We start from the raw sequence: 25,079 nt of genomic DNA on the forward strand, positions 1-25,079 counted from the left end.
CTAAAACACTTTTCCCCCACCCCCACCCTTCCACACACCTCAAGGCATATGGGATGGGCAGCTACCACAAATCTCTGTCATGCATGCAATTATCCAAAGAAAGACAATGTCTTCACTGAAACTGAGAAACTACCCCTTCTGCTATAATACTCACATCTGCCATTTGGCACTCATGAGAAGAGAGATTTTTAGATCATGCAAAATGTACATGAATGTTCTATTTTGCCACAGTTTTTAAAACTTTATGAAACATTTGATTCAAAAATCTAATTAGCCATATTTTCCTTTTATGATCATAATAATCAGAGAAGGGTTAAGGCAATCAGTTTTGCATAAAATTTGGATTACATTAGAAGTACCACAACACTCCCCTTTAGAGCCACAGAAAGGCTTGTTATATTTTCACAAAAGAATATTTAATATTTTAAATACATCTTAGAATCAAATAAAAGCTTGTAAAGGAAATTTGTTTGGGAAACTGATGGTGCAGAGAAAAGAGAGATTGTATCTGCATCCATCACTCTCAAACATATTTTCTTTACAAGCTTTTATTTGATTCTAAGACATATATATAAAATGTTGATTGGGATTTTTATAGGTAATGAACAAGGAACTAAAGAAAATGGTTAGGTTATTTCTTTGTTAAAGATCTATTGTGAAAAGGGGAAGGGATAAACTAAATTTATATACAGTATTGTTTGCTTTGCATAGTTAACCCAGTAACTAAAGGGCTAATTATCTCAATAGATTCGACTAGTAATTTACTTTGCCTTCTGCCTAAAGATCTCAAAGCATTACAAACATTAATGATGCACATGAGTTAAACTGCTGTCTCTGTGAGATACTGTATTACTATTTGTTGAAAGAGCTTGGGAACAGAAAGTTATGTCACACAGTTATAAGCATAGTTATAGGTCACACTTATGTTTAGTCTGCACAGTCACTATAAAAAACAACAACCCAACCAAACTCAGCTGACTCCTTAAATGGTTAGATTGTTGTAGTGATTTCTATCACTTTTTGTGCTACCTTCTAGTTTGTTAAAGAAATACTCATGTGCTTTGTAATTCTCCAATACACAACAGGTCTTTCCTCAACAAAGAGGATTGCTAACTGATGATCCAAAATGATCCTTCAAAAAGCTCATCTAGCTAGGAAGAAGCAGAGAAAATTGACCTAACTAGGCCATAGTATGGTTTCAATTAATCTTGTATAGGGAATTCACAAGATACTATAATGGTACGTACAGAAAAAAATCCATAGCTGGATAAATAGATCTATATCCCATTCTACACTGAAGCGTCTCAAGTAAATTACAACAGCTATAAATGCAAAAATGTCAAAGTTGCTTTTATGGGGCCACTTCCTAAGTGTTTTAACTGAAGAACAAGAGTAAATGAAAACACAATAGTAATAAATCTAGTTTTGTAAGGAGTAAAGACTTCTCTGTATACCTGCTTTAAATCAATGTCAAACTACAGATAAATACACAATACATAAAGACCACAAAATAGTCTAATTTATGTACTTGCTCCATGTGATGGCTTTCTTCATGCAATAGCATGAACTATTGGTACAGGTTTGTTAAAATGTTCATCAGAGTACAGTAAAAGCATTAAAGAGGTATCTTAAATATCACATAGTAAAGACATTTTTTCTATTGTTACAAATGAAGCAGTAATAAAACAGATTAGAGAAAATTGTTTACATTCTACATTTCAAAACACTTTGTGTGGAATAATTTTCACTGTTTCTCCTATTTAATCAGTTTTCCCTTTTGTATGCATCATACACAGTGGAGGGAAAAAAAACATGATTGCACAGCAACAAAATGGCAAAAAAAAATGGAAGGACAGGTGCAGTAGTACCTGAAATCCAGCCAAATTTAAAATTGAGTTAGAAATCATTTTGAGTTGCTAGTGTCCCTTTAGGTATTATGAAAACTCCTTAGAGAAGTTACTGAACTGGTCTAAAACCAAACATACAGCAAAATCAGTTTTCCCTCATTATGTTTGCTATAGGAAGATCTAAATGACTTGAAATAAAATATTATGATAATATAAACTGCTACAAAGATAATGGAGAGGAAGGATGGTCCAACTAGTTAAGATGCTGACTGGGCCACAGGAGACCCATTTCTCGATTCCCTGCTCCACCACTATTTCAACAGCTTCCATCCCACCATCAACCTCAGCCTGGACCAATCTACACGGGAGGTTCACTTCCTAGACACCACGGTACAAATAAGTGATGGTCACGTTAACACCACCCTATACCGAAAACCCACCAACCGCTATGCCTACCTTCATGCCTCCATCTTCCATCCCGGACACACCACACGATCCATCATCTATAGCCAAGCACTGAGGTATAACCGCATTTGCTTCAGCCCCTCAGACAGAGACCAATACCTACAAGATCTTCACCAAGCATTCTCAAAACTACAATACCCGCAAGAGGAAATAAGGAAACAAATCAACAGAGCCAGATGTGTACCCAGAAGCCTCCTGCTGCAAGACAAGCTGAAGAAAGAAACCAACAGAACTCCACTGGCCATCACCTACAGTCCTCAGCTAAAACCTCTCCAACGCATCATCAGTGATCTACAACCCATCCTAGACAATGATCCCTCGCTTTCACAAGCCTTGAGGGGCAAGCCAGTCCTCACCCATAGACAACTCGCCAACCTTAAGCATATTCTCACCAGCAACCACACACCACACCATAGTAACTCTAACTCAGGAACCAATCCATGCAACAAACCTCGATGCCAACTCTGCCCACATATTTACACCAGCGACACCATCACAGAACCTAACCAGATCAGCCACATCATCAGCCACCGGTTCATTCACTTGCACGTCCACCAATGTAATATACGCCATCATGTGCCAGCAATGCCCCTCTATGTACATCGGCCAAACTGGACAATCCCTACATAAAGGGATAAATGAACATAAGTCAGATATTAGGAATGGTAATATACAAAAACCTGTAGGAGAACACTTCAACCTCCCTGGACACACAATAGCAGATTTAAAGATAGCCATCCTGCAGCAAAAAAACTTCAGGACAAGACTCCAAAGAGAAACTGCTGAATTTCAGTTCATTTGCAAATTTGACACCATCAGCTCAGGATTAAACAAAGACTGTGAATGGCTAGCCAACTACAAAAGCAGTTTCTCCTCCCTAGGTGTTCACACCTCAACTGCTAGAAGAGGGCCTCGTCCTCCCTGATTGATCTAACCTTGTTATCTCTAGACTGATTCTTGCCTGCATATTTATACTTGCCTCTGGAAATTTCCACCACATGCGTCTGACGAAGTGGGTATTCACCCACAAAAGCTTATGCTCCAATACTTCTGTTAGCCTATAAGGTGCCACAGGACTCTGTCAGTTTTTACAGATCCAGACTAACCCGGCTACCCCTCTGATACTGGCTCCACCACGGACATCCTGTGATTTTGACAAGTCACTCAGGGCCAGATTATTAACTCCTATTGGGAATTAGGTGCCTAGGCACTTTGAAAATCTGACTAGGTACGCCTCTCTATCTTTAGATGTCTAAATGTCTGTAAAAATCTGCCCCCACTCTCTCTGGCCCAGATCCTCAATGGTATTTAGGTATCTAACTCCCATTGATTTTCCATGAGAATGAGATGCCTAAACACCTTCTGAGGCTCTGGGCTCAGTTCCCCATCTGTAAAATGAGGATAACCATATTTCCCTTCTTCACAGGAGTATTATGAGGATAAATATATTATGAGTTGGTAAAGTAAGTGGGGGGGGGGCACACACATCTAAACCAGCAGTTTAACATTATTATAGAAGTTAGAATTGAAACCTCTCCCTCCACAAGAACAGAATTTAGCTTCACACTGGGTATCCAGATTCTTCCCAACTAAAGGTTGCAACAGACCAGAAACCCAAGAACTAAATTTATTTTGCACAAAATCGAGCAGATTATAGCCACCCTTATCTTTAATGATGCATATTCAATTGCTATGACAAATCTCAAATGTACTACCCCAGCTTGATCAGATCGAACTGGAACACTGTACACTAGGATCTGTGATGGATGCATGACATCGTCTTAACGAGGATGGTGTCCATGAGACACATTATAAAACTCCAAGAGCTGGACAACAAACTATTTGTATGTGCAACTGCTGTAATTTAATGCAAAGAGGTGATATTGGGGTGGTGGGACTGAGGTAAATAATAGGACATTGTGTCGCTCAGGTCATTAAATTATATTCTTTTATCTAAGCTACATAATTACTAACTTGAAGAAATGCAAAAAAAAAAAAAGTGACAACGGTTTCCCATAATTTTTATCTTTAAAACAGTGAAGCCTATTAGTGCCATTTTTATGCAAGCTGATTCATTTTGATAGTGATATATTTTCAACCTCTTTAGTAAATCCAGGGCTAACAGAAAGGAGCTCCATTTTGCCTTAAAAGTTAGTCTGAGTTACATTTCCAGAAGTCAGCATAATGCTCTTTACTAATATCTTAATAGTGAAGCAATATTGCCATCTGCAGGTTACTTCTAACTATTAAAACATTTTTAACAAAATGGTTTACTTTTTGAACAACTTAGTGAATAAATACAACTACTGAAGATGGCTGGCTACAAGTCACTGTTCTCTTTTTACTGAAACTTTATAATCAATAATGATATATATGCTGTACACTTTGACACATATGATATCATTTTATACCCTTCAAATTGATGTTTCTGTCATATGAAATATTCACTTCCTTCTCTTTTGAGGCAATATTAAATGTACATTGAATATTTTGGTTTTACCTGTGAAATTCCTTACAAAAATGTTAACAATTTACTCTTCATAAAAGATCCTGTAATTCTTCCATACATACAGAAATTCTTAGGAAAAAAAAGTTCATGAAAATGTCATATTAGTGGGATGAACAATAATTCAGTCACCCTGAAAATGTTTTTAAGAATCTTGTTCTGAAACTATTCAAAGTATTTCTAGGTCTGGTTTATGAATATTGCCACCCTAAAATCACACTGTTGTCTCATCTTACTTTTTTTTTCTATGAGAGTAATGTGCTGTTATTAATGAGGGAATGTCAGAATGATTAATATGGTAACATTCTAGCCTGCTACTCTGAAATGTGATTGTAAAATAGACCTTCTTGCTTAATGGATCTGCTCCCTGTATATATTCAATCATATCTACTGATTTTAGTGACAATAATTAGTTCTTGCTGTTTTGTAGTGATCTTACCACTACAGAATTATAGGAGAATGAGCTAGATTTTAAACAGGCTCTTGCATCAACAGAATTGCTAATGAAGTACCATTTTCTGTTGGTGAGATATATATAGCAAAAATAATCCTAAATGGCTCCAGATACCGGCCTGAGTTTGGAGATCTGGCAGTCAGAAAGTTTTGACTTGTAAATTGAACAAATCTGAGTGGGAAGTCAATGGGACATAATAAATAAAAACCACTTTTACAAATTCACCTTTCTAAGCAGAAGCACTTTTTAACAGAATATAAAGTCACACTTTAAATAATAAATATGACTTTAATACATGGTGAATCACTGGATATAGATTGCTTGAGTCCAACAGGTCAATGCCTTGCTTATACCTATACTGCTCATGTGGGTAACAACTAATAATCATTTATTAACTATTTATAAATGTATCCTTCACATGGTGTGCCCTAAACAAATAGATGTTCTGACTTATTATGCAAAGAAAACAAACGATTATAAATGCTTGAAAATGCACCAAGTAAACAAGCTGAAAATTCTGTGTTGTAAGTTCTCTCAGGTCATTATCTCAAATGTTACACGTAACCCGTGTAGCGACCTGAGACAGAAGGGTGGTGGCAGAGCGGCCTCGGGTGGCACGGCAGGCTCGCAGTGCAACGGGTAGCGGGTATTTTTAGGCAACTTGAAAAGTGCATTTAACGCCAGACCTTGGTTTACTGTGGCCCGAGGACGCCAGGGACACTCACTGGTGTAACTCGACAGGGGTCACGCTACCTCCCTCTGCCCTAGAGAAATTCGGCCTCCCGGTGCCACGTGCTGGCAGGCCCGTCACCAGGCGCTGCCCCATCCCTTGGGAGCCCCCAGCAGGTACCTTCCCCCCTTACTCCCCTGGTCTCTGGGCCCGAGACCCCATCTAGCCGCTCCCCTTCAGCCCCCCACGCCGTCCCCTCCGGCTCGACGCCTGCCCCTCTCTCGCCCCGCCCCTTCATGCCTGTCCTGGGTCCCGCTCCCCCGCCTACACCTAGCTCGCGCCCTGCCCTGCAGCCTCTTTCCCGCACCATGGCCTGCACGCCCCCCACTCGGAGCGCGTCCCCCACCCCACGCTCGTTGTGAGGCGGTGACGCTCTCGCCCCGCCGCCCTGTGAGGCCCCCGCCCGCCAGTCTGAGCGTGAGGTGGCTGTCCCAGTGCCTGACCCCGCAGTCCCATTCCCAGAGGCGCCCGGTCCCCAGACCGGGCAGAAGCAGCTACGCGGTGGCGATAGCGCCCTCTGCGGCCGAGGCCTTTGTCCCTCTCCGAGGCTCGCTGTTCTGGTTCAGGCGCGGCGCGGGCGCCAGCGGCGGGTCCTGCGTGGCGGTGGGCGGAGCAGGAAGCGGTCGCGGGGAGGGGGCACGTCGGGAGCTGCTGCGACTCAGCGGAAAGGGGAGCAGGGCCCGGCTCGTTGGGGGGAGGCCGCTGAGATGCCGCTATTCGCCCCCAACCCCTTCGAGCAGGATGTGGGTGAGTGAGCGAGCCAGCCAGTGTCCGGAGTGCGAGTGGCCGGGGGGGCTCTGTCTCTGAGCGGCGGGCTGGGGGGGGCGGTCCGGGGGCTCTGTCCCTGAGCGGCGAGCTGGGGTCCCGGGGGCGCTCTGTCTCTGAGCGGCGGGCTGGGGGGGGGCCCGGGGGTGGGGACACTCTGTCCCTGAGCGGAGCGGGCCGGGCCCTTTTGTTTTCCTGCTCGGCGTTGGGAATGGGGTGGGTGTGTCGGGGGGTGACTGTGACTGGGCGCTGCTGCACAGCTGAGCCCTGTGGCGTAGTCCGGTGCAGAGGCCGACGGTGTTTAACACACAGCACAGACCACGAGGCATAGTCCCCAAGAACTGCCCTGCGCAACGCCCCCCGCACCCCACCCCCCATGTACCGGGCACCTATAGGTACCAGAGGCGATAGCAAACGTGTATTGCTTCCCTCGATTCGTGTGTGCGCGCGCGCGACCCTTGGCCTGCCTTCCTGTGGGTCCAGAGTTATTGGATCTTAGAAGTTTAGCATCGTTAAACCAAGTTGCAGAATTTAAGAAAAAATATTATGTATTTTTCTGACTAAGCTCAATGAATAACTGGAGAGTGTGTTAGCCTATAAGGCTGCAATAATAATTGCTTGAAAATTCGTAGCTAATATGCTACCTTCTTTTTGACAACAAGACTCAAAATGGCATGTTATGTTCATGTACAGCCAATTTATATATTCAAGCTGTAGGAAGATGTCTAATGTACAGCCAACAGTTTAGGAAAAGGTTCCATGGCAAGACTGTAATTGGGACACTTTTTTCTTCAGAAAACTTAATGCCTTTGGAGACTTTTACAAATAAGATGTGCAGACTATATTGCAACTGCATGCAATGTTTTAGCATGCATCTAGGAACTCTTACTGGTTTTATGTGTTTTTTTTTTCTGTAGCACTTTTACACTAAGAATAAGGTGCCACAAGTTCTCCTGTTCTTTTTGGGGATACAGACTAACACGGCTGCTACTCTGAAACCTGTATTTGACTTTGTGATGGCTGGTTGGTAACTGGTATGTTGTAGCCCCTGAAGAGAGGTTAACCGTAGGTGCTGGGCCCCAGTCAGACTTGATGGGAAAATCATGGTGAGGTGCAGAGGTGCTACAAACCTAAACTCCTAGTCTGGAGGAAGAATGATGCTCCTCCACCAGTTACAGCTGGAAGTCTGAAGCCTTGAGTGAGAGCCCTTGAGGAGGATGAGGAGGGGGCTCAAAGATGCAGTTAACTCTGAAAGTGTGACACAGATCACTAGCAGTCTGATATGAAAGCCAGAGGAGCAGCTACATATGCAAGTTTGAATGGAGTTAAGTGGTACATTTGTTTGGCATTTCCATCTCCAAAGAGCTGGGATGAAATCTTGACTTGACTGAAGTGTATTGGGCCAGATTTTCACCCTGGTTTTAATATCTGCCAGTAAAATGTCTGGTGGAAATGAATTTGGTGGCATCAAGTTAATCGTTAGCAGACATCTGTCCATGTTACAAAATCATCAAGTAGTCCTGTTTAGATGGAGCCACTGAGGGTATGTCTACGCAGGGATAAAAAGCCTGCAGCTGGCCTGGGTCAGCTGACTCTGGCTCACAGGGCTCATGTTTCACAGCTGAAAAATTGCTGTGCAGATGTTTGGGCTTGGGCTGGAAGCAGAGCTCTGGGACTCTGCACGGGGAGGAGGGTGTCCCAGAGCTCAGGCTCCAGTCTGATCCCAAACGTCTACACAGCAATTTTTAGTCTTGTGATCCCAGGCCAGACAGTATGATCCATCCCTCACTTTACTGAGCATTAAACTTTTACTGTAAACTAATCAGAGATATATGTAATAGAAAAAAACAATGAAAAAGTTTACCAATTCAGTATAAAATCCCATTAAAATTTAAATTTGTTTTATGTTGGCATTTTAAATAGAGTTCAACATTCTTGTTTTTCAGTCAATTGTGGAATATTCTACACTATATGATATTTTAATGAAAACTGTGCTGCTTATGCTCTTATTCTACTATTTAAGCTAGTAGAGTGGAAGAAATGCTAACCAATTTTAAACACTTGTTTTATTAACTACAAAGTGTGCATGCTAACAGCATTCCCTTCATTCTCCTTTCCTACAAAACCTATTATGAGTTGATGATGTTGACATATGATTGAGGTGAAGGTATAAACCTGCCAAACCAGCTATGCATGAGTTCAGTTCATTCTGTTTGAAAGGCCTCATGAAATCTGTTTGCCTGCACCAATGAGGACACTTTTAAATGTCTCTGTGGTGTATTTGCATGAGTCAAGGTTTGCAGGACTGGGGACCTCAACTTAACTTTTCCCCAGTATTCTAGACAAAAGTTAAGAGCTTGGAATTGTGAAATGCATTAATATTTAAATGTGCCATTCTTTAAACATGATCCAGCTACTATGTACATGTTTTGTATGGTTATGTAGTTAAACCAGGACACACAAGAGGTGGCTTTACAAATAATAGGGCTGAATCCTGCAGTTCCTTTTCGTGCAAAACACTGGTTGATGGAAATGTGAATCTTGCCAAAATAAGGATTTGTCCCTTAAGGGCCCTTTTTAATAATAGCTTAGGATGTCAAAAATACTAAAATACCTGCATGCGTATTTTACAATAGCATATTGCTGCTTTTGTGTTGTTTTTATGGCTGTAACCCATATCTATGACTAACTGCCTTTTTGTCTGTAAAAAGCAAAAAAGAGTCCTGTGGCACCTTATAGACTAACAGATGTATTGGAGCATAAGCTTTCATGGGTGAATACCCACTTTGTCAGATGCATGTCTGATACTTGCCTTTTTATCTGTTTTTTTTTTTTTCTGGGTGTCCTTTATACTTGTGAAATTTGGATTTGTTGCTGTTTTCTTGAAATACTTTTGAAAAACATATTAAACAAGATTTTACTTTGCCGTCGGTATTCTATTTTTCTTTCCGTAGTTCTTAATTCTAGATATGTTTTTGTGAAAGCAGGATCTCTTTCTTAAAGCAACAGGAGCAGATAGATAAATTCTTATCTATGGAAAGCTTACATTTAATATCAAAATTGGTGTGGAAATGATTGGTGTCAGAGGATTAAGGCAATGAATAACAAACTTCAGGAACATGTAAATTTTTTAAAGATCCTGTTTTCATGTATATGTTGAAAGTAAAAGACATATGCAGTTTGAAGAATTGTTCTTAAATATACTATGTGAAGTGTCAATTGCTCTTTTTAAGAATAAAGTATTCAAAGCTTTGGAGACATTAGCTGAAAGTACTGTGTGGTGAAATAGCTAGTGTAGTAGAAGGAAGTTCTGTTTTGATTAAATGGGTTTTTTAATCCATGATTAAATATTCAGTAGGGATGGGGTGCGTGTGTATAACATAAAGTAACTACGATCAGTAAATCCCACTTCAACATTGGATAAATTTGTCATTCATTCATTTTCTTGAAAAAGTACAACTGACTCTAATTAATTAAATCTGACGAAGAATAGATTGCCAGTGAGCACCAGAAAAAAAAGAGCTCACCTGATCAAATGTATTTGAGAGCCTTTTTAAATGTATAGCAGAATAAAATTACATCTCATGAAGTGAGGAAAAATTGTAAATTTTCTTGCAAGAATTCATTTTGATGTAACAAAAATTTGCTTGTTAGTTCTCAGCTGTACTTCAAGTTTTTAATAAAAAAATGCAATGTGATATGTAGAAGACATTTCCTCCTCCAATTGTATTTCAATCTCTTTTGAGAAATAGCAGCAAAATAAAGTTGTAAAATTAGCTATTAGCAAAACTTTAATATATTTTCAGTAAGCACAATCAGAAAGTTTAATCGTACAATGGTAATATTTATTTACCATTTGTGAAAAAGATTCAGCAGTTAGGTCAAAGCTAATACAGTGAAGAGCATCCTGTTTAAATGTTATCAGTGCTGCACTAACTTTAAATAGACAAAATAGTTGCAGGAGATATTCTTCTAGTTACTCTTACTAAGTGTCTGTATTTCATGATTCAAAAGAGTCAGGCACCAATCTGGAATATAGACTTTTTTATTAGTCCTAACTTTTAAAATAAAAAAGTTTTGAAATCTTTCACTTATTTAGATAATGCCATCATTTAAAATTTCATTGCGTTGGGGAGCAAATTCTCCCTCTGGCATTCACTGTTTTGTACAAACATTTTCTCATTGTATACAAAAACTCTGCCTAGTTTTATGTACTAGATAAATGCGCAAGTGCTTAATCTTTAGAGACCTAGAATATAACCCTTCAATCACAAGTAAAGATGAATTTGTTGATATTAGGCTCTAATCTGCGTTACAAAACCACCACATAGTTTGTCATGACTGGTAGTCACAGCTCAAGGGAAGCCAGGACTGGAATAACAAATGTCTTGAAAGTCTAAAATGGGGTTATTTGGCAGTGCCATAGGCACAGTTATTGCCTAGCCCCATTGCATTAAATTTGGCTCTCTGTGAATGTTGTTTAGTTCTTTACTTTCATGAGTATTCAGTGCTCTCAAATCATACTGCCAAAATAGCCAAGGAATGAATGTAAAAATTCACAGGCTCAATTATGTAAATTTTTGAATACTCATTGATTTCCTTCAGAGTTCAAGCAACTGCAGTTTCCAGCTTTATGTAAAGACCTCTCCAGGTGTTCTCTTAGGAGTTGGATATTTCTTAGACTCCAGCCCTGCTTTCCCAGAATAGCAAGTCTAGGTTGTAGTGGCGGTACTGTGGCCAACACCTTAGATTCATATGCCTCCTCCTAGGTTCACCTGTGTGTCAGTATAAGATTTCCAGGGTCACTGTTGGTTGCTGCTGCTCTGGCTGCTTTCTGAAGTCCACTCCCTAATTTGTAATCAATCTAACCCAGAAAGTGGTTGCAACTGTGTCTCAAACTATTGAGCAGTGAAGCTTGCTATCAGAGAAATAACATAATTACAGGTATGAAATAATGCCGTAATGGTATTGCAGTCAGGAACTCATGCGGTTTCAGAATAGTTGCCATTACAGAGCACCAGTACAGTACAGTATTAGAGATTTAAAGGGTTTTGGTGGTTTATCTTACTGCAACTAGGTACCACAAAGGTTATGATACTGCCAGGCCTGCTTGTGAAGCATTTTTGATGGAACCCAAAGCATAAATCTGTTTGCTTTAGCTTTTCCACATTGAATGGAGTTAGAATGTTTGTTTTAAAACTGTAACAGTCTAAAAATAAATCTTAAGACAATACACATACTCTTTAACTTGTTACTTGAAAATTATTTATTAAATTATTATATATTGTTTGTGTGATTAAAATGACATGATCCCACTGTGAGATCTTACAGTTCAACTTGTGAGTAGGTTACTAAATGACATTAGGCCTCAAAGGGAGGTGGAGTGGGTGAAACACAATAAAAGGTCGAAACACTTTGGGTGGATCATGGGTTTTGTACAAAGAGCAGTTTGTGTTTATCACTGTCTTTTCCTCTTACCAATTCCTGACATTGGTGAACTGTCACTGAAAGTCTCATGGAAGAATGTGTTTTAAGAAGTCATTTGAATAAGGGAGAGGCTAGTTTATGAAAACAGTTAAGAATCACCTTTTCATTTTTTTTAACGACCTTTATGAAATGTGTAACAATGTACAAACTTAACAACCTTGGGGAAAATCTAAATATGGAGGACTATGACTTCAACATGCAATAACTAAACAAATTATGTAGCATAGTATATAGTTCAATGTTTAATGCTGTAAATTATTAGGTACTATTTTTCATCTTTTGATTTTAATGAATGCTAATCGTACTTTGTCTTGCTTCATAATATAAAGTGTCTTGTGTATATAATAAAATACTACCTATAAATGCAAACAGGGATTTAAAGCTGTTTTAGAAATTAGTAAATGTTAGCATTGGTTTAGAAAAGACATTGCTCTTCTTTTAATTATTTATATATAAAATGGTGGTTCTGTCATATTCTGAAAGGAGCTAATTCACCAAATTATAAATCTAAAGTCTATCTTTTTCTTTGTAGAAAAAGCCACAAATGAATACAATACCAGTGAGGACTGGGGTCTTATTATGGATATATGTGACAAAGTTGGAAGTACTCCTAATGGGTAAGATGCATTTCAGCTTCACAATGTCTTACACCACAGTCACTTAAAAAAAAACCCAGCACAATGTGCACCACTGTTAGAGTGGTGGAGCTTCCTAAAATGTGTATCTGAGTCAGCTATGCAGAATGTAATATGATCAATAAACACTTTCGTAAACAGTACTAACAGTGACCATGGTTGGCTTTAAAGGCTCCGAGAAGAAGTTTTGAACCTGACTGAAGTTTCTTCCAACAGGATTTCCTGCAGAGTAATTGGTGTATGTTGGACTCATTCCAATTTTTATGCAGTATTGCACAGTAAATCAAGTTATTCATGATAAATGAGAGAGCATGAAATTACTGAAGCATCCAGGCCAGGAGGAGAAAGTACAACTGGATTCATTGCAGAAACTTGTCTAAATTGGAAAGTTACCTATGATGAAAAATTAGGGCTAGTCTACACTGGCAACGCTAAAGCGCTGCCGCGGCAGTGCCTTGTGTGATCGCGGCGCAGCTCTCTCCTAGTGCTCTAAAAAAAACACCTCAACGAGGGGCGCAGCTACCAGTGCTGGGGGCGCTGTCTACACTGGCACTTTACAGTGCTGCAACTTGCTGCGCTCAGGGTTTGTTTTTTTTTTCACACCCCTGAGCGAGAAAGTTGCAGCGCTGTTAATTGCCAGTGTAGACAGGCCCTTATGTTTTACAGGGATGTGTAAAATGGATGGAAGTCAACATGGAAAAGAGTGGGGTCATGATCAAAATGGAGTTTAATACATTTAAACACAAGCAGAAGTTCAACCGTCCTATAATAGTCAAATGTAACTGCTGATCTTTGCCTCTAGATTGGCTGACTTTTATCAGTCAAAAGTAGCTCATTTTTATAATATCTTTGCATTTGTCTTAACTATCAACATAGAAATCTTATCTGTCTGAAATCTTTTAATGCTTAAGTTTAAGATTACTGAACTAAAATGATTTAAAAAAAACCATTATTTTTCTCTGTATATGTGACATCACATGCTGGTCAGTCTCTTGTTTGTGTGGGCTGTGAAAAAAAATGAAATTTTAGTTAAACAAAAATTGAGAGGGTTGGACTAGATGTAACCACTGACAGCACTTAAACTGCCTTTTTTGGGGGGCGGAGGGGTGATTTTTGCCATTACCTCCTCTAGGGTACAGAGGTGCAACCTCTAACTTGATAAAGCTCTTCTGTCTTCATGATCTCCCACAATTAGACACATGTTTTGGGCTCCTTAGCCTTTGAGAAAAACAAGTCTAACTTTTTTCCTTAACACTTTTTTAATATCCATCCTTGTACATTCCAAATGATTTTTGTACAGCTGTTGGGTTAGAATGATTTAAATCTCTTGTTGAAAAAAACCCACTGTTTTTAATCAGGTTGAAGCTGTTTAAAAACTGACTTTAGAATTAGTGCTATTGTAATTGTAGATTAAAATCTACAAGCTAAAGTATGTTTTTTAATGCCACTACTGATGACATATCTTATTTGAAGTTTACAAAACTGCTATAGGCAAAAAACAAAATACTGAAAATCAAGGCCCTGATACAGGAAACACGTAAACAGGTTTGCACTTCATCGAATTACTCTTAAAAGTAACTTTAACAGATGACATATGCTTAAAGTCAACAATGTGCCTAAGTGTATGCAACCTTGGGGCTATAGTTGTATTTTAACTCTTCTCTCTGTGGTATAAAATATTTGTTGTTTTAAAACAAAACTGCTTCAGTGTTGATAATGAAAAGTTGTTTAGACTTTCCGTACACTAACAAAGCTCTTGTGGTCTCTATCTACCACAGGCCCAGTTTTTCAAAAATAGATTAAAGTGAGGAATATAGCCTGATAGGTTCAGAAAGTTGAAATGTTTCTGTTGAAATTCAGTATATCAAAGGTGGTGTTCGTTTGCAAATGTATCATGGGCTACTTGCTTATAAATTTTGTATTTGTGGTGTTTTCACTGTAAAAACGTTAATGAAGTTCTGGACTTACTTTTTCAGGAGAGATGAGCATTTTAACTGTGAAACTTCTTAGTTGGGAAAAAAATCTATAAAACCTGAAAACTTTCCAACATTGAAGAAATTAAAAAAAAAAAAAGTACAAAACAGCTGCTTCAGCAAGTTGACTCTAAAATAGGTATAAAGAGCTAACAACATGTAAATAAGATTTAAATTTTAAAAAAATCATTGTTTTTATCCACCTTGATATGTGATTTTCCCCCCCCGATATCTAGACAAAATGCACTTTTTAAAACATGGCAATTGCTTCTTAGTGTAGAGGATCTTCTTCCTTGTTGTCTACTTCAGGTCCATCTCCTTCAAGTGGTTCTCTCCAGCCATTGGTAGTAATTCCCAACCTTGCACTGTTATGGAAAACTTGAGTTTTGGGTTGGCTAAATTGCTAGCCTTTAAAACTTGTATCGTACATTTCATTGGCTGACTTAACTTCCCTGGATGATAACTATATGGTGACATTTTAATTTGCAATTCACAGTGACTGAACTATACTATACTATCACTGATATTTTCTTAATTCTCTTCTAGAGCAAAAGATTGCCTTAAAGCCATAATGAAAAGAGTAAATCATAAGGTTCCACATGTTGCTTTGCAAGCACTAACGGTAAGTAGACTATACATTATTTTGCGGAACTTTACATCTGTATCTTTATGTACTCAAGCAACCATTCTAGCCAAACTCTGTCCATGAATACATGTATTTAATTCCAGATCAAGCTGATGGGAGTTGGCATACTTATTTAAAGGTGGAATTTAGCCCTTATTACTCACTTTTTTTTTAAAACAACAAACACTTGTGTTTTGGACAAATCACTGCCATTGCTGTCTTCAACATTTTTTGCAATTTTATTTCTGTTTTCAGCTGCTAGGAGCCTGTGTGTCAAACTGTGGAAAGATTTTTCACTTAGAAATATGTTCCCGTGATTTTGCAGGTGAAGTACGTGGTATAATAAATAAGGTAATGTGTTATAATTTACTAAATATACCTAATATAATAAGAATGGATGAAATTCTTGATATGGTTTTGCTTTGCGCTCTCAGTACATTTGTGATAAAGCCTAGTTTATATGCTATAAATAACATTGTCCAATTCTGATGCATTTGAAAATACAACTGACATACATCTTACTTATCACTGAAATCTGTGAATGCTTTCATTTGTGTGGGGGAAATGCTAAGGAAGTGACTCTTGCAGATATCAAAGGTTATGACTTAAATCATTTGCAGCTAGTTACTGTGGGAATCTTAACAAAAATTTATGGAATCTTCCTAAACTTGGTTCACTTGGTAATGTTGAAGTCTCCCCTACTTGAAGAAACTATCTTTTGCTTGAGTGGGAATAAATTCATAAGGAAAAATACTAACCTAAAAATGTTTAGGTCGACAATAGTGAATGTTTAAGCTTACTTTGAGAAGTAGCCTGATTTTTCTCCATCTCAAAAGGCACACACAATGCTAACAAAAAAAAAAACAAAAAACAGGAAAGGAAGATGTAAGCCATTATGGCAAGGTTCAAGAGACTATTCAAGTCAAAAGATTTCCATATTGTGAAGGATACAACTCCTGTGATGCCATTCAGCACACGCTCAAATTATAGAAGGCAGTAGGTAAGAGAGAAGCTGTAAGGGCTAAAAATGGATTTCAAAGAACAAATAGGTAAATATTTAAAAACAAGAAATCAGGGAGGATTTGATTTAAATCAAATAGCTTTCAATCATGATTTAAATCACTAGTCAGGAAGATTTGATTGAATCATGGCTTTCTACATAAAAGTGCATTCTTGTTGGTTGTTATAACGTTAATACGTATTATTCACAACTCAAAGATAGATGTAGGTTTCATTTTTAGAAGGTACATACTAAACATTTTTAAAGTGATTTATTTTGAAAACTTTTCAGGTTAATTTTACAACTCTGTCAGAAAATGAATGATTGTTTAGTTATTTCATTTACCAAAGGTAATTGGAGCAGATAATTCACCTCCCACTGTCTTTATAAATATCTCCAATTCAACAGGTTAATCATTAATATTTGGAGGATTTTCTTGCCACGCTGTATTAGGAGGAGAACATCACCAGACAGACATTTAAATTGTTTTATTTAAATAAAACAACAATGTTATGTGTTCTGGATTTTTTTCTTCAACAGCAAACATACAATATTTTAATAAAACAAGCATATGAATTTTTGAATTCAGTTAAACATTCAAGTTTTTTAAAATCAGGTTTGTTTTTGTTAAAACTGTTTTTAACTAAAATAGTTAAATGACATTTAAAAATAAAAAAATAAATTTAAATTGACTATGTCAGCCAGGTCAACATGAGAAACTTAAAATATTGGCATTTGCAGCTAATTCAGTCGTCTTCACCTTCATTTTCCTGTTTGTTCATAATCTGGGAAAGAAAAACAAGCTTTCCTGCTTTTTTAGGTCCCAAACGATTTCTCAATTTGGAATGAATTAGTCCAAAGGAAGAAAATATTCTTTCTACACTGGCAGAAGAAGCTAATGCTGTTAAAAGTGAGACTATCACTTTAACAGTCTCTGAATCCAAGTGCTTAAGTGACTTCCACCAGTTCACTGGTGTGACTTTCTTTAAACCATCAGCAAACATATATTTTTTGAATGGTTCACCCTTAGGTCTGAAGTTTATTATAGTTGGCATTATGGAGGGATGATTGCTGGATGTCCATATCATAGCCAACTCTTCAGCCATTAAGGTTTGACCCTGGTACCGAGTATTGAGAATATATGCAAGAAAATGAGCTGCAGATGGTGCTTGTCCCATTCGTTTTTTTTAATGCTTGTAATTTAACTTGTCATTGCATATTTCTCTTTTTAAGATCTCACTCAGTTCCTTCCAAATTTCAACAGCGTCAGCAATAAAACAGCTATTTCCCTGATTTGTTCAAGGCTACAGAAATAGGCTTCCGTTGATCCCGGAGCTGCTTATCTACAAACACAGCTCCTGTTTGCTGTGATCAATCTGTGAACAATCAAATGAGATAATGAGGCAGGCAGGGAGTGAGTGTTTGCTTGACAGAAACGGGGCAGAGGGGAGAGAGGGAGTCCGTTGGCTGCAGGCTGTTTGCAGTTAAGAGTTAAGGGTAAGGGATCGGGAACATGTTCTGATTTTTCAAGGCAGGAAGGTAACACAGTGTTGGCTCCAAAAATCCACTCTCTCTCTCTTGCCTGCTCCCTGTCACACTACGCCCCATCCCACCCCCCTCTTTTGAAAAGCACGTTGCTGCCACTTGAATGCTGGGATAGCTGCCCATAATGCATCACTCCCAACAGCACTGCAAATGTGGCCACACACCAGTGCTGGTAGCTGTGAGTGTGGCCACACACCAGCGCTGGCCCTGCACAGCTGGACGACCAGCGCTGCAGATTTGTAAGTGTAGCCATACCCTAACAGACATATTGGAGCATAAGCTCATGCGTCTGACGAAGTGGGTGTTCACCCACAAAAGCTTATGCTCCAATACGTCTGTTAGTCTATAAGGTGCCACAGGACTCTTTGTCGCTTTGAGCTATAATGTATTTTAATTAAAATTCTTTTTTGCTTTTTTCCTCAAAAAGCATTTTATCAAAAAAATCCGATTTAAACCGTTTTTAATAAAAAAAAATCAGATTTTTATCCACCCTGCAGGAAATTCTAATATGTCAGAATCACGAATCCTGGTGAAATAACTGATGGGTCAAGTGGATCACCAGGTGTTAAAAGGAGTAATTAAGAAAGCTAAGGATTTTGTTGAGAAACTAAATGCCTCAGTCTTCACCACACAGGCTGTTGGAAAGTTTCCTAACCCCAGATCTGTTTAGTATTTTTTTAAATGTGAGGGATGATCAGAAATTGAGGCATTAGAAGAGATACTGGAACAAATTGATAATTTAAAAAGCAATAAGTAACAGGGCCCAGATGGTATCTCCATGAGTTCTGAAGAATTCCAAGAATGAAGTGACTGAGCTGCTAACAAAAGTATGCAATCTTATTTTTAAAAAAAGTGACTGAAACAGAGGATTGGAGAACAGCAAATGTTTTACCTCCTTTTAAAAAAGGCTTTGTGGATGATCTGAGATATTAAATACCAGAGTGCCATATATCTGTACCTGATAAACTGGTTGACATGACAATTAAAAATAGAATAATAAAACATCTGGAGGATCATGATATCATACGACCTAATCAGCATGGTTCCTGCAAAGGGAAATAATGTCTCATTAATTTGATAGAAGTCTTTAATAGTTCATAATTTGGAGAGGACATTGTTGAAAATGACTAGAGACATGGGAAAACTCTACTCTGAGAAGAGATTGGGAATGTTCTTTTTAGAAAGGAGAAAAATAAGGACATAGGTATATTAAATTATGAATGGCATAAAGAAGGGAGGTTGGGAATTCTGTTCATGCTGTCTCTCAACATGAGAACAAAGGGACAGTCAATGAAATTACTTTGACACAAAACATGATTATCCTGAAACTATGCCACAGGTTATTGCAGTGAGGCGAAAAATTTAGCAAGACCGAAAAAGAGTTTGAAAATTTATGAGTAACAAGAATATCCAGAGTATTTAGTACTAACAATTTGTTGAAAGGGATCTTAAACTTTGTTTTGGAATTTAAGCCGATCTCAGTTGGGGATTAGAGGAGCAGGAGGGCAGATTATCTCACATCTGCTCACCCCTACCCCCACCCGTTAATCTGAAACATGTTGTACTGGGCACTGCTGGAGACAGAATATTGGATTAGATGGATCCAGTTTGGCAATTCCTATGTTTGTTGCCCTTATTCAGGAAGAGGTATTGGTTAGGAGGCATAAAAGAGAAGAGTATTATGGTGAATTATGGAATGGGAGGTCTTCAGCCCATGACCACCAACTCTTTGATCTTTTTCATTTATTTTCAGTTCTTGCTCCTCAGGATGCTTTGGAGAGATGGAATCTGATAGAGTAACTTCAAACCATCATCATCATCCATCATCTGGATGTTTAGTTCAAACTGGTCTTCCATATTAGAATGACCTCTGCTGTTTCTTCCTTCTAACAGAATTTCCTATGGTTTACACTTTAGGAAGGAACAGCAGGCGGAATAAGTATCGAAGTCTGCAGTGTCCTCTTCCTCAACCCATCCCCTTGTTGCCAAGATGATCTGTCCTTCATATTCTTGTAAGACAGCACTTGTAGCTGAGAAATGATCCCTCTAATTCTCTTGAAGAACTGGGTCTAACTAGGGGTGGTGTTCACCAGGTGATTGGGAAAGTCCCCATTCTCCCCTACTGTCTCTTCATCCCTTCATAAGAAAAGATCGTAAGAATGAAAAAGAGCATCAGAAGACTACTTCCTTTCTTCCTTAAGAAAACTATCCCAGGGCTGCATTTCATTGGAAATATCCTTGTGCTGATTATTGAACATCTTAAAGAGGTTTCCTTGGAGTAACAAGTGACTTCATTATAGCAGATAAATGTTTGAGGATTAAGACTAAGTTTCTGTTAATCTTGTGGTAACATTGTTATTAAGCTATATTTATAGTCTATTCTGGAGCATTATCTTTAGTAGTAGTATAGGAGAGAAATATTATCTGGTGATGACTTGCTTTTTGCATGTGGCTTGCAAACTCAGGTCCAGGTTCTTGGCTGGTGTAAATTGGAATCGCTTCATTAAGGTCAATGGAACTATGCTGACTTACAGCATCTGAGGATCTTGGCTGTCTTGTGAGAGAGGCTGAAGGGCTTTAGAACTGGTTCCCTTATTATATGAAGATCCTTTAAGAATAGAGCTATTGGAACACTGTTTGATAAAGTGAATAATTTTTTCAAGGTTAAAGCAAATTCCACTAATTAATCTGAGGTCTTTGAAGGTATGTCTACATGGCAGTTACACCTGCGTCTGGTCTATGCCAGCTGACTGGGGCTAAGGGTCTGTTTAAGTGAAGTGTAGATAGTTGGGCTCGGGCTGTCTGAGCTCTGGGACCCTCTCACTTCACAGGGTTTTAGAGTCCGAATGTCTGCACTGCAATTAAAGAGCCCGTTAGGGTATGTCTACACAGCAATATAAGCCTACGGTAGTGGAACTCGAGTCAGCGGACCTGTGTTGGGAACCCTGGGCTTGAGCCTCACACTGCATTTTTAACCGTAGGTCAAGGATTTTCTGATCCGTGCTTGAACCTAGGGTTTCTGGTGTCCACGCTGCAGTGCACAAACCTGAGTCAAAGTAACCCCATCTCGGAGTGTCTAGCACCTCTTCCTCTCCCCCGGTACCGACACTCTAGCCCCATAAATGTGTTGCACTGTGGGAAAACTACAGCATACTCTGTTTCCTAACTATAATGGTGCTATTGGTGGGACTTGGGTGCCCATAAGGACCACATGAGTACATTAGCTCTTTTGGTGGGTGTCTCAGTAGAATGACTGCAGTTTGAGAAGGCTTTATACTGAACTACCATCTGATCTGAGAGTTGAGCCCTCCACCTCTAGGCTGAGTCACACTGGCAGGAAAATGCCCATGTGCACCTGATCTTAGGATAATTAGGACGTCAGTCTCCAGGGCTGTCTCACTATTAAAATGAAACTTTGCAGTTCTTTTCAAAATGGGACATTCAATGAAGGTGTTTTTGTTTGGTGGTTGGTTTTTTTTGTCTTTTTGTTTGTTTGACATAAAATGTAGGTTTTGGAGGAAAAACACGTCGCCTCTTCTTCCCCCCTCTCCCCCAAGCTGGCTGTGGACCAGTGAAGTTTATCCCTGGGGCTTTTGTGCAGTGTGCTCCAGCACCCCCCAGGGATCCCTGCTCCTGCTTTACCCTGGGAGGCAGGGACAAGGGATCCACAGGAGGTTGCAGGAAAATTTTGGGGCTGCCCTCACAGTGTACTCTGCCTGGGCACCTCTGCACATGCAGCCCCAGGGACAGCCTGGGAGCAAGGGACAGTGCACAGAGTGGGACCAAGCAACTGGCCTGCAGGGAGGGGAAACAGCAGAGCTCCTGGCTCAGCACAGCCAGGGGAGGAATGACCCTCCCAACATCCTGGGAGCTGCCTTCTGCCTGTCAGTTTTGCTCTCTACTTCGGGCAAACATGTGCAGCAGTGTAGAGGAGGCAGAGCCATCACCACAGGAGGCTGTAGGGAGGTTTTGGGACTGGCTCCCACTCATTGCCCTGATAGCATGTACTGCCCAGAGGCTCCTGGACAAGCAGCCTCAGGGAGCGTAGGGGGCCAAATTGCAGAGCAGGGACCAAGTGGCTGCCCTGAAGGTAGGGGGAATGTCTGCGGTGTTGGAGGTATTCCCTCCCACACCATGCTGAGCCAGGAGCTCTACCACTCCCCTTCTCTACAGGGCAGCCACTTAGTTCCTGCTCCGCTCTCTGGCCCTTGTCCCCAGGGCCGCCCAGAGGGGAGGGCAAGTGGGGCAATTTGCCCCGGGCCCAGCAGGGGCTCCCACAAGAGTTTTACGGGGCCCCTGGAGCAGGGTCCTTCACTCGCTCCGGGGGGCCCCAGAAAGCTCTCACGGGGCCTGGGGCCCCGGAGCTTCTTCGCTCCCTGTCTTCGCTGGTGGGGGGGTCCTTCCTCTTCGGGACAGAAGGACCCCCGCCACCGAATTACCGCCGAAGCGGGACCTGCCGCCGGAGTGCAGCCGGGTCTTCGGCGGTAATTCGGTGGCGGGGGGGGGGAGTCCTTCCGTTCTGGGACCCGCCGCCGAAGTGCCCCAAAGACCTGCGGCGGGGGCTGCGCTTCGGCAGGTCCCGCTTCGGCGGTAATTCGGCCGTGGGGGGTCCCCGCCGTGGGTCTTTGGGGCACTTTGGCGGTGGGTCCCGGAACGGAAGGATCCTCTGGGTGGCCCTGCTTGTCCCCTGCCCTCCGCGAGGCTGTGTGTGCAGGGGTGCCTAGGAATCGTGCACCAAAATCTGTCTTTGCAAAAAGCTTCTTCTGATCTGTCTCCACTGAAAACCCTGTAGGATCTTTGATAGCTTGCTTGCAAACTGGTGTTCAGGAGACAATGGGTTAGCACTAATCTGAGCTGCTGCCCTTTGGAAAGGGAAGTGTGGCTTCATTTGCAACAGAGTGCAGTAGACCGCACCAGAGATCGTTGGCATAGAGAGGACTAAGCAAGTTGCCCCAAGAAACTCTGGAGGATTTTCTGGACCTGAGTCAAGCTGGGGCCACGTGCACACAGGAAAGCAATAGGGCTTGAACCCTGAGTCCCAGCTTAACACTGGCTTGGTCCGTCCAGACCTGCCGGGTCCTGGGACCCTAGGTTTGAGCCCTACGTTAACACAATTGGTGTATGGATGCAAGTGGGGGGCGTTAGGCTTGAGTCCAGGCTCAAGTCTGGGCTTACATTGCTGTATAGACATACCCTTAGTCTGAGCCCCATGATCCTGATCCAGCTGGCATTGGACAGCTGGGAATTTTTAAGTGCTGTGTAGACATACCCTGATTTAGAAAGTTGCTTTGCTCTTTCTTTAAGTACTACAGGTTTCATATTGTAGACTTACATTTATACATGCTGGTTTTGGGGGTTGCAGTTCGTGTTGATCTATTTTTCCCTTGTCCTGAGGATTACTTATCTGTTCTATTTTAGTGGTTCTAAAAGTGTAAAGGTGAATTTTTGCCACCTTAAATTTTGCATTTGTCTCTGAACAACACCGGTTCTAAAGATCTCACCTCCTTATGTTTTCCTCAGATTATGTATAGGAGTTTAGTTCAGGTGTTCTCTTACCTTATGTCTTACTCCTGGTGTATGTTTAATGTTTTATAAAAAGCCGCAGGCCTATAGCACATTATATAGTGAGTACTGCTGGCCAGAGAACATGGTTTTGTGAAAAATTGAGAGCTTTTGAGATTTGTTGTAGAACGTGAGACAAAGACAATAGCCACATTTCAGTAGACTGTTAGGGGACACGGCGATGCCCCCTACCTTGCGTTAGAGGGAATATGGTGTAGGAAGTGGCGCTCAAACTTTTTTACTGGTGATCCCTTTCACATAGCAAGCCTCTGAGTGTGACGACCCCCCCCTTTTATAAATTAAAAACACTATTAAATATATTTAACGCCATTATGAATGCTGGAGGCAAAGCGGGATTTAGAGTGGAGGTTGACAGCTCGCGACCCCCATGTAAAATCCTTGCGACCCCTCTGAGGGGTTCTGACCCCCAGTTTGAGAACCCCTGGTGTAGGAGCTGATGTGCTGTCTCTGTGCTACTGGAGGTACCATCCTATATTGATCCTCCAGGAGCTAGATATGCTGGTTGTGATACCAGAATCCATTAATGGTAGAAAAAGTCCATGCTGCACTTCCAGGCTCTAGACCTATATGTATAATGCTCTTTTGTACGATATAATGCACTATTTAAGACATGGTAACATCATATAAAATCATAATTTTATGTGAGTGTTTATTGTTGAATCTCCTTTTATGTTACAGGGTTTTGAATTATTGGCATACAGTGATTTCTGCTCTTTCTATGTCTATAAACATCCTTCCCTACACAGTTATTATTTAACTTTGTCTTATAGGCTCATCCTAAAGTATGTGAAAAGCTAAAAGCTTTAATGATGGAGTGGTCAGAAGAATTTCAAAAGGACCCTCAATTTAGCTTAATATCTGCAACTATTAAATCTCTTAAAGAAGAGGGAGTAACTTTTCCTACAGCTGGATCTCAGGTAATGACAGATATAATTCTGATCTGACACATGCCAAAAGACTTTTTTCATATTAGATTTCTAATGATGTGCTTGTGTTATGAATATGGAGGTAAGACCAATAATCTATTGAAATGACATCTTTCTGTTGCTTTTTAAAAGAGCAGGCTATAAAACCAGAGGTGCCTTTGGGTCCCAGTTTAGGAGTGACCTTCTCCCTTCCACAACCAGGCACACATCTGTTCATTTTGCTCTTTTACTTCTTTCCTGCCTTCAGAATGTATGAGTGGATGACTAAATTGTGCTGTATGCTGCCACTGTGCAAACTGGAGCGGCACCTGATGCCTGACTATCCCAGACTAAGTCAAAACTTTTCTGAGGTGTTCAGTAGCTTGAATTTAAATGCCTTGCCTGTTGTCCTCCCTACAGTGCACTTTCTAGGTGTTTCTGTAGCACCAAAGGTGACTATTTGAACACCTCACACATTAACTTATTTATCCTCACGATGCCCCATGAGATGAGTATTGTTGTCCCGATGGGGAGCTGAGGCATGGAGAGGTCAAGTGAT

At 40.4% G+C, this 25,079-nt stretch overlaps 1 protein-coding gene across 4 annotated transcripts in view; it reads left to right on the forward strand.

Annotated features, from left to right (window-relative positions):
- Positions 1-6,591: 6,591 nt before the first annotated feature.
- Positions 6,592-25,079, forward strand: part of STAM2 (signal transducing adaptor molecule 2) — a 35,377-nt gene continuing 16,889 nt past the window's right edge. For 2 of the 4 annotated variants that reach the window (XM_039495108.1, XM_039495110.1), the window contains exons 1-5: positions 6,592-6,749; positions 12,787-12,871; positions 15,409-15,484; positions 15,743-15,838; positions 24,386-24,532. In XM_039495108.1, coding sequence (XP_039351042.1) covers positions 6,710-6,749; positions 12,787-12,871; positions 15,409-15,484; positions 15,743-15,838; positions 24,386-24,532 — 444 coding nt within the window. In that variant the 5' untranslated portion in view covers positions 6,592-6,709. Of the gene's footprint in view, positions 6,750-12,786; positions 12,872-14,874; positions 15,002-15,408; positions 15,485-15,742; positions 15,839-24,385; positions 24,533-25,079 lie in introns of those variants that run through there. The other 2 variants (XM_039495112.1, XM_039495111.1) reach the window with 2 other exon arrangements.

The sequence above is a fragment of the Mauremys reevesii genome, linkage group 11 (genome assembly GCF_016161935.1).
Source record: "Mauremys reevesii isolate NIE-2019 linkage group 11, ASM1616193v1, whole genome shotgun sequence".
Taxonomy (NCBI): Eukaryota; Metazoa; Chordata; order Testudines; family Geoemydidae; genus Mauremys; species Mauremys reevesii.